At 28.1% G+C, this 14,025-nt stretch overlaps 1 protein-coding gene across 1 annotated transcript; it reads right to left on the reverse strand.

The window, feature by feature from the left end:
- Positions 1-3,182: 3,182 nt before the first annotated feature.
- Positions 3,183-11,172, reverse strand: LOC100168501 (phosphorylase b kinase gamma catalytic chain, skeletal muscle/heart isoform). Its single transcript, XM_001947413.5, has 9 exons — positions 10,870-11,172; positions 10,636-10,790; positions 10,272-10,556; positions 9,546-9,636; positions 7,531-7,560; positions 6,073-6,179; positions 5,881-5,978; positions 3,629-3,874; positions 3,183-3,566 (listed from the first exon to the last, which is right to left on the reverse strand). Exons 1-9 carry the CDS (start codon positions 10,953-10,955, stop codon positions 3,426-3,428), a joined length of 1,239 nt encoding a protein of 412 aa, XP_001947448.1. The 5' UTR covers positions 10,956-11,172; the 3' UTR covers positions 3,183-3,425.
- Positions 11,173-14,025: the final 2,853 nt, after the last annotated feature.

Consider the following 14,025-nt stretch of genomic DNA (forward strand, 5'->3'; position numbering starts at 1 on the left):
ATAAAACATGCGCGCGCCGCGTAATTATTATTATTTATCGTGCGTACTATGTTAATAGTAAAACGGTAGTGGTACTGTAGTTGTAGTAGTATTATAGTAAATACTAACTATATAATAATAAAAATAATAATAATAATAGTACTAGTACAGTGGCCGTACAGGTAAATAGGTAATACCTAGAAGGTTGTGCAAATAATTACGCTCGTCGGTGGGGTGGAAAGTGGAATACGGGTTACGCGAAACCTGGCTAAGCCTTCCCCCTTGTGCGTGCGTGTGAGCGCGAGACTCGAATTTCAGGGGGTCGTAAAGGGGTGGAAGGGGGAGGGAAATAAGTATGCAAAAAAAAAAAAAACAAATAAAATATAAAATTGTACGTCGTCGACCGGCAATTGGGTCAAGGGAACGCAGTGATGACGAGAGTGGTTTGTGTATGTGTGTGTTTATGGGAGGGGGGATTTAAATTATCTATATTTAGACGTAATATTATATATGTATTTGTTTTATATTATTCCTACCTGTTGTTAGAAATAAAATTTATCACGTGGCAGCCAAAATGTTATCCGTCACCTGGAAATCGACTCAGTAGTCGCCTCCTCTATATACGTGTTCAGATTATTGATGGTATAATGGTATCATGTCGCCATTCCGGTGTGCGCTAAAATAAGAAACATATATTGCATGAAATTATATTTGCGTCAAGAGCTGGCTACTGAAATGTTCACACAATGTCATAATACAATAATACTTACGTACTCGTTGACTGGTTGACATTTTTTACTCGGCAAACAAAAACTCTTCTCACTTCTCAGTCGCTAGTTTCTCATGATAAGTGACTTTGAGGACTTACTTTATTGTATTTCAAACATTTCAAGTCAACTGCCATGGTCTGTGAGTGTTGGCTATTATTTTTAACATAATATACCTTTAATACCTAAATAGGTAGGTTAGATACAAATGTACAATAGTAATAACTAATTGCTGTTGAAGCAATCTGAACACTACAAGAACAAATTATAAATATGTAATAATAATACATATAAGAATTATTATTTAACTAATTTCGATGTATTTTTCATCATTTCAAAAGTAAATCTATTTGGTAGGTTCTATGAAATGGTATAATAAATTATTGTTTAAGACATTGAGTAGAGAAAAACAGAGACTTTTAAACCACTATTAGCATTTTTCTTTATACTGTTTAATAACTGTTTGTGTTATTAACATTTAAAACAATCAAAACACACTTTATAGCAGTGGCGGATCCAGGGGGGGGGGGCAAAGAGGGCATTCACAGTACTTGTCAACAGTAGTTTTCCTTTGTTTTACACTGTGTTTTTGGATCTTTTTGTACTTTTGTCCCCACCCAAAATTAAGCCCTGGATCAGCTAGATCCGATACCACTTTATAGAATACCTATAAGTAACGATACTGTGCAACATCTGAATATTATTGATTTATTTAGTATAATAAACATTTAAATGAGGGTTGACCAATTAACATAAGAGTAAAATACAATGCTTCAATTTAAAAATGTTTTGTTTTTGCTCAATTTGTTAAATTTACATTAAAACATGGTTCACCACACATCATAAATTCAAAACAATATCATCATATACATATTATATAACAAATTAATAACAAATAAGAAATAACTTATGGGATTGAATAAATGATTTGTTATAATATGTATAAGTACTTATTGAATGCTTCTTATAATTATAATAAATACCAACAAATTGATCTGAATTAAATAAAACTTTTAGATTATATAAACAATTTTATATAACACAGACTGTATTAAATATAGTTATATTTTATTATCAATAATTAAAAGCTTGATAAAATGTTTATTTAATGTAATGTATAACAAATGTTTTCTGTCCATAAATCATTGTATTTTTATAAGATATTGCCAAAAAAATAAAAATTAAATAAAAATCTTTAAAATGTTTAAGATTACTTTTCATGTCAAATTTAAAACGATATAGTTCAAATTAAGAAGCAAATGATTTTTAATAAGTACAAATTAGTATTTTAGTAAGTCATTTTAATCTAAAATATTTTCATTGACCAATCACCAATACAATATTATTTTGAAGTAATTGTATAAGTGTATTTTTTAGTTTTAAGGGTTTTATATAAAAAAGGAATAAATTTAATGTTATGTTTGTTATGTAATCAATAACATAATGTATTGCTCTTCAATTTTTTGTTTTGTAAACAAATTGTTAAAATTAGATACTATTATAACTATTTATTATGGAGGTACCTAGCTAATAACTGTATACCTAAGCTGATATTTTCTATAATCCTATATGCCATCTAATTATAACAAAAAGAAATCAATTTATAATTATTAAAAGTTAAATAAATTAGTATTTTTGGTTACAAAGAGAATTATTAATTTTGTTAATGTAGATTTATTATTGTTATTATTACTCCAAGAAGGTTTACACTTTACAGTCAAATAGTGTAATATACAGTAGCATAATCTTGTTTTTTCATTTTGTCGCTACAATTGTAACACCAAGCAGGCATACCTACACCTATTGTACTCTTCATTATAAATGTATTAGTTTACTTTACTAAATTGTATTTCTTTAGTAACTTAAATATTGAAAATATCTATTAAGAGCACAAAATTAATGCTTTTTTAGTAGTTTTAGAAAAATTTTAAATATAAGCCGCATTCTCCCATTGCAGTTTAGTACATAGCGGTTTTTTTGTGTATGATAGCACACCTAAAAATGTTTGTAGAAATTATCCACAACCCCCCATTTCAAATTCCACTACACACCCATTAATATATTTGATTTTTCCTAGGAATCATTAGCATTAAAATTATTTAATTATATTCTATAGTAAATTGTACACCTAGATAAAGTTTTTAAATCAACTACCAAGTTACAGATTGAAACAAATAAAATGTAATTACTCTCTAATACTATTACATTTGTTGTATAATTTTAATAACAAATCAGAATGTAGTGGAATTTATTTTATTGTATACCTATATAAATAATAAATGGTAACTGTAAAGCCTCCCAGGGAGCTAGCTGACCTAGCGTCTTAGCTACATACAAATTAACATTTATTTGAAAAGTAAAAATTAGACTATTTAATCACTATTTTTAAAAAAAATACTTTTTGCTAATTTTATGAAAAAAAAACTTTGTTTGAAAACAATTTCAAATCAAATTTTATTATTATTCAACTAATTTATAACAATTATACTAGAATTAATCACTAGTACTTAATCATAAATGTATAATGTTTAACATCAATAATACAACAAAACTAATAAAAAGTTAACAATGGAAGATATTCTTTTAAATAAAGCTTAATTGATTATTTTAATAATAAGATTTAACAACACAGTCTCTACAATGACTATCTTAAATATAATAATTACATTACTTATATATCTATAATGATGGTGATAAATTACTCATGTAAATTACTTTTAATTCAGTCTTATGTGTGTTTTCAAAAAGAGCAGCCCTATTTTGCCCTTCTCCTTTTTTAATCCAGTGGCCATAGACTCTAAATGCCATAGCATCAGTAAGCTATAAATTTTTTAAATTATTAAACATAATTTTTGAACAACTTAAAACCAGCTTTTACTTACTTTTCTCAAAATTTTATGCCTGTAAGGATCTTGTTTAACCAATTTTACAGAAATCATACCAGCTGTACATGGTAGCAATTGTAATAACCTTATCATCACACGCACTACAAGGATAGCATATAAAAATTTCTTACGAGCATTAAATGGCCTCACTTTAATTTGTTTAGCCAGTTTTGAAATTTGATTGAATTTTGATGAACTCAAGCTTAATGTTCTCTTTAGTGGTGCAATTTCTTGATCAAACATCTAAAATAAAAGTCAACGTAATTATTATATTGTAGAAGTTAATAAAAATTAGGTATACATGTGATGTGCTACCTATTGTCAATTAATTGGTGTTGTGTATGGTACTACAAGCATCATGCATTTGAGCAAATTACCATTTTTAATTAATACAAAGTAAAAACAATGGGTTTGGGCTTATTTCCTTGTACTGTGTTTGAGAGAGTATGATACAATATAAAATATAAAATTATAAAGATTATAATAAAATATTATATTGTATATTATCAACCTAAACTTAATAATTATGGCACAAATATCAGTTTTACTCAAACATTGGAAATGTGAACTTGTTATAGTGTTATTTATAGTAATTATGTATACCTAGTGGCTAGTTTATAATATATAGATTTTAAAATTTATAACAATTTTACTACAAAATAAAATAAACGAAGCATTTTGATTGAAAATTATGTTTTTAGTGAATCTAATCATGTGATTTTTTCATTTTCGTTATACCAACTGAGGACAGTAGCTAAGCCTATAAAAATGGATTGATAAAATACTGTCTAAACACATCATAAATTATAAAAAGAGATCACCTTAAGTCTTAACACATTCAAATGTTTTGAAATAACTCGTCCAAACACATTATGCTAAATTGCCCAAACACAGTTTTACAAACTCGCCCAAACGCGAACCACCCAGTATCTACACTTGATAACAATACTTTTTTTCTATGGCATTCTAGTTTTATACCTTTGTGACAAATTTGACTAAATGTATTTTCAACTGGTATGGCTGTGCTTTGTACTCGTTGAAAATTTTTTACGATTTTTGATAACGAGTCCTACAGATGAAGTATATCTTGAAATTATTTATTATGATGAACCTTGTATGAAGTTTTTAACAGACTATAAATAATTACTAAATTAAAATGTTTGATGTACAAATCAAATGCTGCTGGTGAGGTATGTGATGTTGAAATAATGAAATGAAAGAAATGTTAAAAAAACAGCTGTAAACATGATTTTAAATATTAACACGGGTTTGGGTATGTGAAACATGGCAATCATACGTATACTCTATTCGGAATGAGATCTTACCTCGGGGGCCAACTTCTGAGTATGGGCGTAGCTTTGTTCCGCAGCACTAGCCCCACGAGCTTTCTAGATGGGGGAAGCGTCTCACCATATGTCTGACCGCCGCCCGACAAAAACTGGTAGCCGCCGAAATACGATCTCATTCCGAATAGAGTATAGTTTAAACAAATTTTTAGGTGTTTGGACCAAGCTAATGAGACACAATTGAATTTGTTTGGTGCTAGATTAATGAATTTTAAGTAGCTTGAACAGAAAGAATAACTGGTAGAGGATATCTTACAGGTTTTGAAACAAATCGCACATCCTATACCCAGCCTTGTACTGTGACGTAAACATTTCTCGGTTTCTTATTGGTCCGCTGCTGCCACCTAAATTCCACCATTCAACCAGTTGGGGAAATGCTTACATCACAGACATGCGTATCACAAGTTGCTGAAATACCTATTTAATTTATCATGGCAATTAATTCATGGACCCGCAAACAAATGCTTAAAGCCTCAAACTCGAACAACTGAATGTTTATGAAAACACACTAAAGTAAGATATGGTTTAAGATCACATGGAGCTACTAACCTACTTAAAAGCTAAAAGACAATTAAAAGAATAATGATGGTAATTAGGTAACTAATGTATTCAAAAGTTTTTTATGGACACTTGTTTAGTAAAATATTTCAATAAAATAATGATAACTATTCAACTACAGCATTCAATTGAATAAAGGTAAGAATAAAATTATATGGTTTTTTATTTTTCGATAGCATATGAAAGCTTAAAGGGGAGTTTCAAACATAATTTATGTATAATTTGTAATCATATTGTAAAATTTGTATTGTTTTGCTAAATAAATTATTATTATTATTATTATGTGACATGTAGGCCAAAAAGTACTTCTATTTCAAACTGAAATAAACTAAAATATTTACATACTTTAACATTGAAAAATTGATGTTCCAGTGCTTCATCTACTGTCAACCTTTCATTTGGATTCAAAACTAATAGTTTTCTAATTAAATCTTTTGGCGCCTCTAGAAATATTTACATAAAAAATACCAATATAATATTATTGTTTCTTATTTAAGAATTTATTATTTTAAACTTAGACTAACTATTTATTTTTACCAGAAATATCCTGCCACTCCGGAGAATTAAATGTGTATTTTCCTTCCATTATATTTCTCAACATAATCATCTGTTTACGGTGCCAAAACGGAGGACAACCAATTAATCTGCAATGAAGTTACACCAATTAATTTTACTGAAGAGGATGTTACACCCGCATGTGTTGTCTCTGTCTTACAAATGTACAACATACCAAAAACTGTTTTGCGCGGGACAACTTTTCTCGCACCATATCTGTTGTAGAACTACCAAATTTTCACAACAAGTAAAGAAGAACTTTATCTGTCCAACAACGTGCTTTTTTACAAACTTTTCTTAAGTTTGCTTTCACGTCTGTTTGTCTGTCTGTAATCAAATCTTGCGCACTCGATTTGAGGCACTTTTTGACGATGAAAAATTCTGAAAATTGGTATAGACCTTGGTCTTGGATGACAATACAATAATCCATTATCATTTTGGGACTCGGACCTCCAAAGTTTTCGGAGTCGCTAAAACCGAATTTGAGGTCTAACAAATGCCCCGAAGTCCCCGGCATCCCCCCTACACGGATTCTGCAGTGGTACAGCTTTGGATGAAATCGAAAGAATGAGACAACATCGTCAAAATATATCGGAAGAAATTGTAAATGAAGGACAATAAATTATAAGTACTGTAAAACAACAAAATATATTATAAATATAATGATCTCATAATGAAATTTTGAATGAAAAATTAAAATTGATTTATATTATTCGTGTTAATACCAGCATTGAATAAACAGAAAAAAATTTCAATTTGTTGTGTCAACAAAATAAAACTCTTGTAATTTCACGACCCCATAAACTTATTTATTTATTAATAAATCATAATCATCAGTAGTTTGATTCTTTTTATTAAATATAAGAAATTTTTTTCATAAATATTTTTTAAACGTTTAATAAAAAAATTTAATTTTAACTAAAAAGTAGAAAATAAAAAAAATTTAAAAGTGGGTGGTGCATCATACAAAACATTTAAAGCCGAGCTAAGTCTCACATACACTTCTCTGTTCAATCCTGTATATAAGATAGTGACTGGGAGTATATGTCAAGTGTAAGAGTACCACCCACTTTTAAATTTTTCATTTTAGAAAAGTGTTTAAAAAATGTTTTTATTTTTTTTTTAATAGCATTATTCAATCATTTTTTATAAGCAAATGAAAAAAAAAACAAAAAACCCAATGTTTAGAAGCAAATAACTTTTATTGTATTTATGCAATATAAAATATGGGCACAATGTTGCATAAATAATTTTCCACCCTATATGTTCAGACATTTTGGAACCTTTACTACAAACACAGAAAGATAAAAGTTGTCCCGCGCAAAACAGTTTTTGGTATGTTGTACATTTGTAAGACGGAGACAACATATGCATGTGTGACATCCTCTTAAAATGAGAAATACTATTTATTTAGATAACATAACTAATCGTATTACTTACAATGTATACATAACTACACCACATGCCCACCTGAAAATAAATATAATTATAATAAACTTATTACCTATGTAGTTTGTATATTATTATAGGTATATTAAATTTAATTTTAATAATAAACAATAACAATTTACAAATATCACATATTATAAAGTAAATAAAATCCCCACTTATTGATACTTATATTTATTTGTAATTCAACTTTACACTTGGTACATTCAATATTATTGAATACATTTACAATTTTACACATTTGTTATTGTTATTTTGTTAACTAATCAAGTATTTATATTGACATTAGCTGGGTAATATTGTATTATCCAAAATTTTAGTTTATGTTAATAGTACAAGATTAGAGACAAGAAAAAACACCTATGATATCATGCTTACATGCATTCATTAATTCAAATTAAGGTGCTAGAACACATCCATGATTAAAATAGTATTAGTGTAATATGCTTCCACTAAAACAGTTTACGTTAGTACATTTACATGCGCAGTTATCGAACCAGTTTACCTCAAATCCTTATCACAGTACAGCAATCCAGGTTTGACTGTAATAGTGTTTTCAGTTTACATGCATTTTGTACTTTCAGAGTTATATTTTATGTTAAATTAACTATTTTAGGTAAACCAGATTTAAATTAAGTCGAACTAACAAACATTTACATGTATATAACTCTGGGATTTCTAATTCAAATTGGGGTAAATTAGTTTAAGTTGTGCTTGTGAACATAGTAAGGATCAGTCAGGATTTTTATATTAAAACAAAATTGAAATATGATGCTAATATTCTTTAAAAAAAGACATAAAGTATATTTTTATTGTATTCTTTCAAAAATAAAAAAATATGTTCTTATGCTAATTTTTAATATTTTTTTCAACAAAAATATACACAAAAAGTTTTCAAATATTACTTATTACTTAATCTAACCTATAAATGTATTTATGAATACTTTGAAATGACAGCTAGGGAAATTTAAAATAAAATGTGTAATTGTAAAGCTTAATAAAAATTTTAACTAGATAATTTTAAAAAATATTGGTAACACATACTTAAAAAAAAAAAGAATTAAATAGACTTATATCAACGACTGATATCTTACTAATCACAGATTAACTATATACTTTTTTTTTTTAATGGTTTCTGTAAATTGAGTTCAATCTCTTTATCCCTATACTCATTTGGGATATATATACGTTATATTATATCAGTAAAAAATATACTCATTGTTTCATCATATTTAAACATGACAAAAATAAGCCAAATGAAGGAGGAGGATATGACACTCTCATCTCATCATGAGCCCACATTTGTCACAGCCTATGAATAATAGTTCTATACTCTATTCAGAACAGGCACGTTACCAGGAGGTTGATTTGGGTGTTGAGACGCTCCTCTCCCTCGTCTGTATAAACCAAAAATGTATTGTGCCCCCTTCTCAAGTTCAATTTAAATTTAAAATAACCCCACCCCCCCTTTAAAAAAACCTGCAGTTAATGTGCCTGATTAAAAATAAGAGTACACCGGTTTGTTTGGGTTAAGACATAAGAAAGTGAAGGTGGTGGTTGATTAGAAAATAACAATTTTATACCACAAAATATAAATTAATGTTTGAAATAAAAAAAACAATACCTTTAAGAGTTTGATTGATTAGTAAGCAATTATATTATAACAATATGTAAGTAGATTTATAAATTACCTATCGTTTTCAAAGATTCTGGGAAAAACTTCACATAATGTAAGTAAGGTTAATGGCGAGTTTAAGAAGATGACCAACTACATAAAAGCTAATCCAAGAGTCAATCTCACTAAAGATACATTATATTTATAAAGTTAACTAGAAATATTCTATAAAAGATAAAGGAGTCAGTCGATTCCAGAAATTAAAAATATTAGCATAAATAGAAGATTAGAATATGTTATACAGTTACTTAAATAAGAATTATTATAATTTAGAACTGGCATTAAAATATTTTAAAATTAAATTAGTTTATAATTATTATTATATAATTACAGATCACATGAGAATCCATATCCTTCAGCATCATCAAACATATTTACTTTTAATACTTCTGGAGCTAAATAATTTGGTGTGCCACATAAATCTAAAAACAAAAGTGTAATGAATGATAAAAAAAAAGCAGATAAAAAATTGGTAATAGATCATTGGAATGGGAATAATTAGTTTCTGTAGAGATGCAAATTTGAAAGCAATAATTAACTATATAACATTAAAATAACGATTCTGAACATACTTATTGATATTGATATCAAAGTTGTTTGAAGGTTATTGTCATTGTTTCATAACATAATTAGAGAAACTACAGAAAAAACAAAAAAATAACCTCATCAAAGTCAAATTACTATTTGGATTAATTCCCAAGTATGTTGGTATCTAATTAAAAGGCTATTCGACATGTGTACAATATTCCAAGTAAAATGTACCTATCCATAAAGAAATAAATTAAAAATTAATGGTAAAACCAATCACTACTTAGAATCTAAACATATCATTACAGAAATATCAACAATTAAATAACAGAATGGAACAAATAACAAATTTACAGACATTTAATATTAACAAAATTATAAACATATAGAACCTAAAATGGTTATACAGAAATATATCTATTAAGATATATTTATATAGATTTCTTACCTAACAGTACCTAATTTCAAATGTTGAACATTTACACCACTTACATATGACATAATATTGTAATACATTGTTTGAACTCACCTCTGAGTAATTGATTAGGTTTTAAAACACTTGCAAAACCAAAATCAGTTAGCTTTATATCCAGTGCATCGTCGAGCAAAATATTTTCGGGTTTGATATCTCTATGTACAACACCTTGTCTATGGACATGTTGCAAAGCTTCAAATAATTGTCTCATTATATACCTGGTTTTTTTCTCAGACAATGTTACAACATTGGTTAAATAATCAAACAATTCGCCATTTCTGCAAAGTTCAAATACCAAAAATATGAATGTCTCCGACTCGAATACATCATGTAAATGTACTGAAATTAATTTTTAAACATCATTAAATATTGAGTAATTTATTAATATTTATATCAATATAAATTAGATAATACTTACTAATATATTCATGTCCAATAACCATTCTTAGAATGTTGATTTCTTCTAAAGTAGCTCCTCTATTTTCAGGATCATTACTTAGGTCTATAATTTTAGCTGCAAATTCCATGCCAGTCTCTTTTTCTACGCATCGTCGTACAGTCGAACTAACACCTCTATAGTATTAAATCATAATTCAATAAGTTGATTAAGTCATTGATTATATTAATAACAATTCAATAAATAACAACACACCTTCCCAATATTTCTTTGGGTTCATATCTGGCATAAAATTCTTTGGCTGCATCTTTGTCAGGTAATTCGTCATCTTTGTTGTCCATTATCGCCGGCAAATCGTTGATGTACACTGGGTGTTTGGATCGGGTTACTACTCCAAATTGGAGAATATTAATGTGATATTGTGGTGTATTTGACGACCTGAATATAAAAACTTGCACGGTCTGGTGGGAGTTCAAAGGTTTAAAAAAAAAAATTAAAAATAAACCATAAGGTTGGGAAATGTAAAATCTGTATAGCCGTGTGTAATATCAAAAAAGAACGAGATAAAATTATCAAATAAAAAAGATAAGGAAAGCAGTTAGTTATTAATTGATAACATGATATCGGGTGTATTCAAATTGGTAAGTACCATAGATATTGGATATTAATATATTATATAGAACTATTTATAATTTATTTATACCTACTAGTATTATCTATGGTAAGTACTTTTTTTTTTTTTATAAGTAAATATATTGTAATAAAATGTTTATACATAAATACGTCAGCGGTGTATTTACAGGGGGGGGATGGACCCCCCCTTGGTGTTTTTTAAAAATATTTTAGAGTATTTTTCGGTGGTTTTTCCATTTTTGTAAATAAGGCAGGTAAGAAAAATTAATTAATTGATAGGTAATAAACTAATAAATAATAATTAATAAACAAAGTATAAACCCCTACGCACTGTTTTTGCGCAATTGTGCGGCCGCGGCGGAAACTCCATAACAAGCAGGCTGCAGTAAAAATGTACAATCGTACCTATTGTAATATAAAAACTAGATATTTAATTTATTTATTTATATTTTATTGTAAACTTAAATACCAAAATCAAAATATATATAATATTATAATCGAATTATACTATAGTAGTATATTGAACGAAATCAGCCTATCGTAATTATTATTCGTATTTTTAGACATATGCGCAATTTCAACTTTTGACTTGGGGGACCATTGCAGACCATTGCAATATAGCATTTTTAAATTGTATGTCCTATGTTTTTTGGGGGGGCTACGACTAAGTTTGAGGGGGCTTAGCCCCCAAGCCCCCCTCAATTGTCACCTATAGGTGTAATCCTACTTTTTTACGTTCAGGAGACATTCCCTCCACCTTTTTTACCATATATATAATTATAATTTCTTCGGTGATTCAAGCACTAAAATATATACATATATATTGTTTTATTTTTAATTTAAAATCGTATATACCTATACACATAGGCGCAATTTGAACTTTTGACTTGAGGGGGCTGAATGTATTAAAGGCAAGCAGATCATTGCAATATAGCATTTTAAAATTGTATATCCTATGTTTTTTTTTGGGGGGGGGGGCTTAGCCCCCTCAATTTGCGCCTATGTTGTTAGACGAAAAACTTGTTGATTGTAATTAATTGTAGGTACCTATTACATATTTGCCATTCATTATAAATACTAGTATCTAATATCTATTAAATATTAATAATCATTAATCAATAATATATTGATATTTACTAAAGTATAAAATAAACTATAGGTACCTAAACGTTAATTTATATTTTATTAACTAGGTATCTACTTAGTAACTATTGACTTCTATTTTAATCTTGGTAGGTTTTTGAAACTTGGGCCTTGTGGCTTGTGGTGAAGAATGTGAACTAGTGTTATTACTTAATAGTTATTGTGTTATTATTATAGTTATTTGCAAGAATTCAATATAATTGGAGCTCCAAGGAATTTCTAAGTGACATAACAGGGCTTTACGAACAAGCAAGTTTGACCGCTACGACGCTGCTATACAACATGCTTATATATTATAATAGGAAAATACTTGAAGTCTGGAAACTCTTAAGAAGATGCAGGGACAGATTTATGGTGGTGGAAGAGGGTGACGTGGCGGTCACCCCTCTTGGGCTTTTTTAACAATTTAATTACGGTCAAGTCTTTATTGTATTTTATGTCTTTATATATCATTCCTAAATAAGCCACTGGAATACGTCATATTGTAGTTATAGGTACTTACTAGACACTATAGTTATACCTACCTAAATCTAATATAGTAATATAATAATCTATTTAATATTAAATACATAAATCACACATAGTAATAAGTTTTATAATAAAATATATTCATTGAATACTGTTAGATACGATACTAGAAAACATTTTTTTAAAAATTAATATTGCTTTAGTTTAAATAAAAAACAAAACTGTCATCAATGATTAACCATTTAGATACCTACCTATACTTACACTAATCAATAATCATCAATAACAGTTCACGCAATTTTCATTTAGACTTTCGGACTGGAAAAATCTTTTTTTGAGGCACCAAGCAGTAAAAAAATTTAAAATACCGGCCCAATATTATCTAAGTAGTTAAGGAAAAAAAATAAAAAGTTGCTTTCTTGCACGTCTATCTAAATGTGTTTATTTCAAGTTCGAAATACCACTGTTCAGTGTTCATGTATCACAAATTTGAAATTCATTTTATAACAACTAGCAATATCATAATAATAATTATTAAATGTCTCTGTACGCTATAGGTAATTAGTCGAAATAATGTTTCAATTTTTAACTTCAGTATCTTGTTCGATGGTGAAGTGAATCAAGTTGGTGTATTGGGTAGGTCAACATTTAAAATTTAAAACAATATAACGTTCCACTTAAGTAGGTTGTTCTGTAACTAAAAAATATAAAAACGCAGTTTTTTTATAGTTATTTTATGATCAGATTTGGACAAAATTACATATTAAATAACCAAGAATAACGATTTTAGTTATTTTGTTGTAATTTTATAATATTAAGGGGATTGGAAGCGGCGATTTTCTGTCTTTGTCTAACACACGATGTAACATAGGATTACAGACGTGTTCTATTTCCAACGTACCGATTAATCTAGTGAAGCGATAAGAATTCTGAAAACAGATTTGAATTTGTCGTCAAGTCTTCTCGGGATCGATTTTCTCACATTTTTGATTTTTTGATTTAAACTTCTCCAAAAATTGAAATATGTCAATTTTTTATTTACTCTTTTTAATATATCGTTTTTATGATTTTGGGGGGATAATATCAAAAATGTGGGAAAGTCAATCTCAAGTAGACATGACAACAAATTTAAATCTGTTTCCAGAATTCTTATCGCTTCTCTAGATT

Source organism: Acyrthosiphon pisum, chromosome A1 (genome assembly GCF_005508785.2).
Source record: "Acyrthosiphon pisum isolate AL4f chromosome A1, pea_aphid_22Mar2018_4r6ur, whole genome shotgun sequence".
Taxonomy (NCBI): Eukaryota; Metazoa; Arthropoda; class Insecta; order Hemiptera; family Aphididae; genus Acyrthosiphon; species Acyrthosiphon pisum.

Bases quoted from the DNA above. Each gene is read 5' to 3' on its own strand.
- LOC100168501 (XM_001947413.5), bottom strand. From the start codon at position 10,955: ATGGACAACAAAGATGACGAATTACCTGACAAAGATGCAGCCAAAGAA. The intron at 9,637-10,271 runs GTGAGTTCAAAC...TTTTGTTTTTAG, and splicing joins ACCTAATCAATTACTCAGAG to ATTTATGTGGCACACCAAAT. The intron at 3,875-5,880 runs GTATGTAAATAT...CTTTTATTTTAG, and splicing joins ATCAATTTTTCAATGTTAAA to ATGTTTGATCAAGAAATTGC.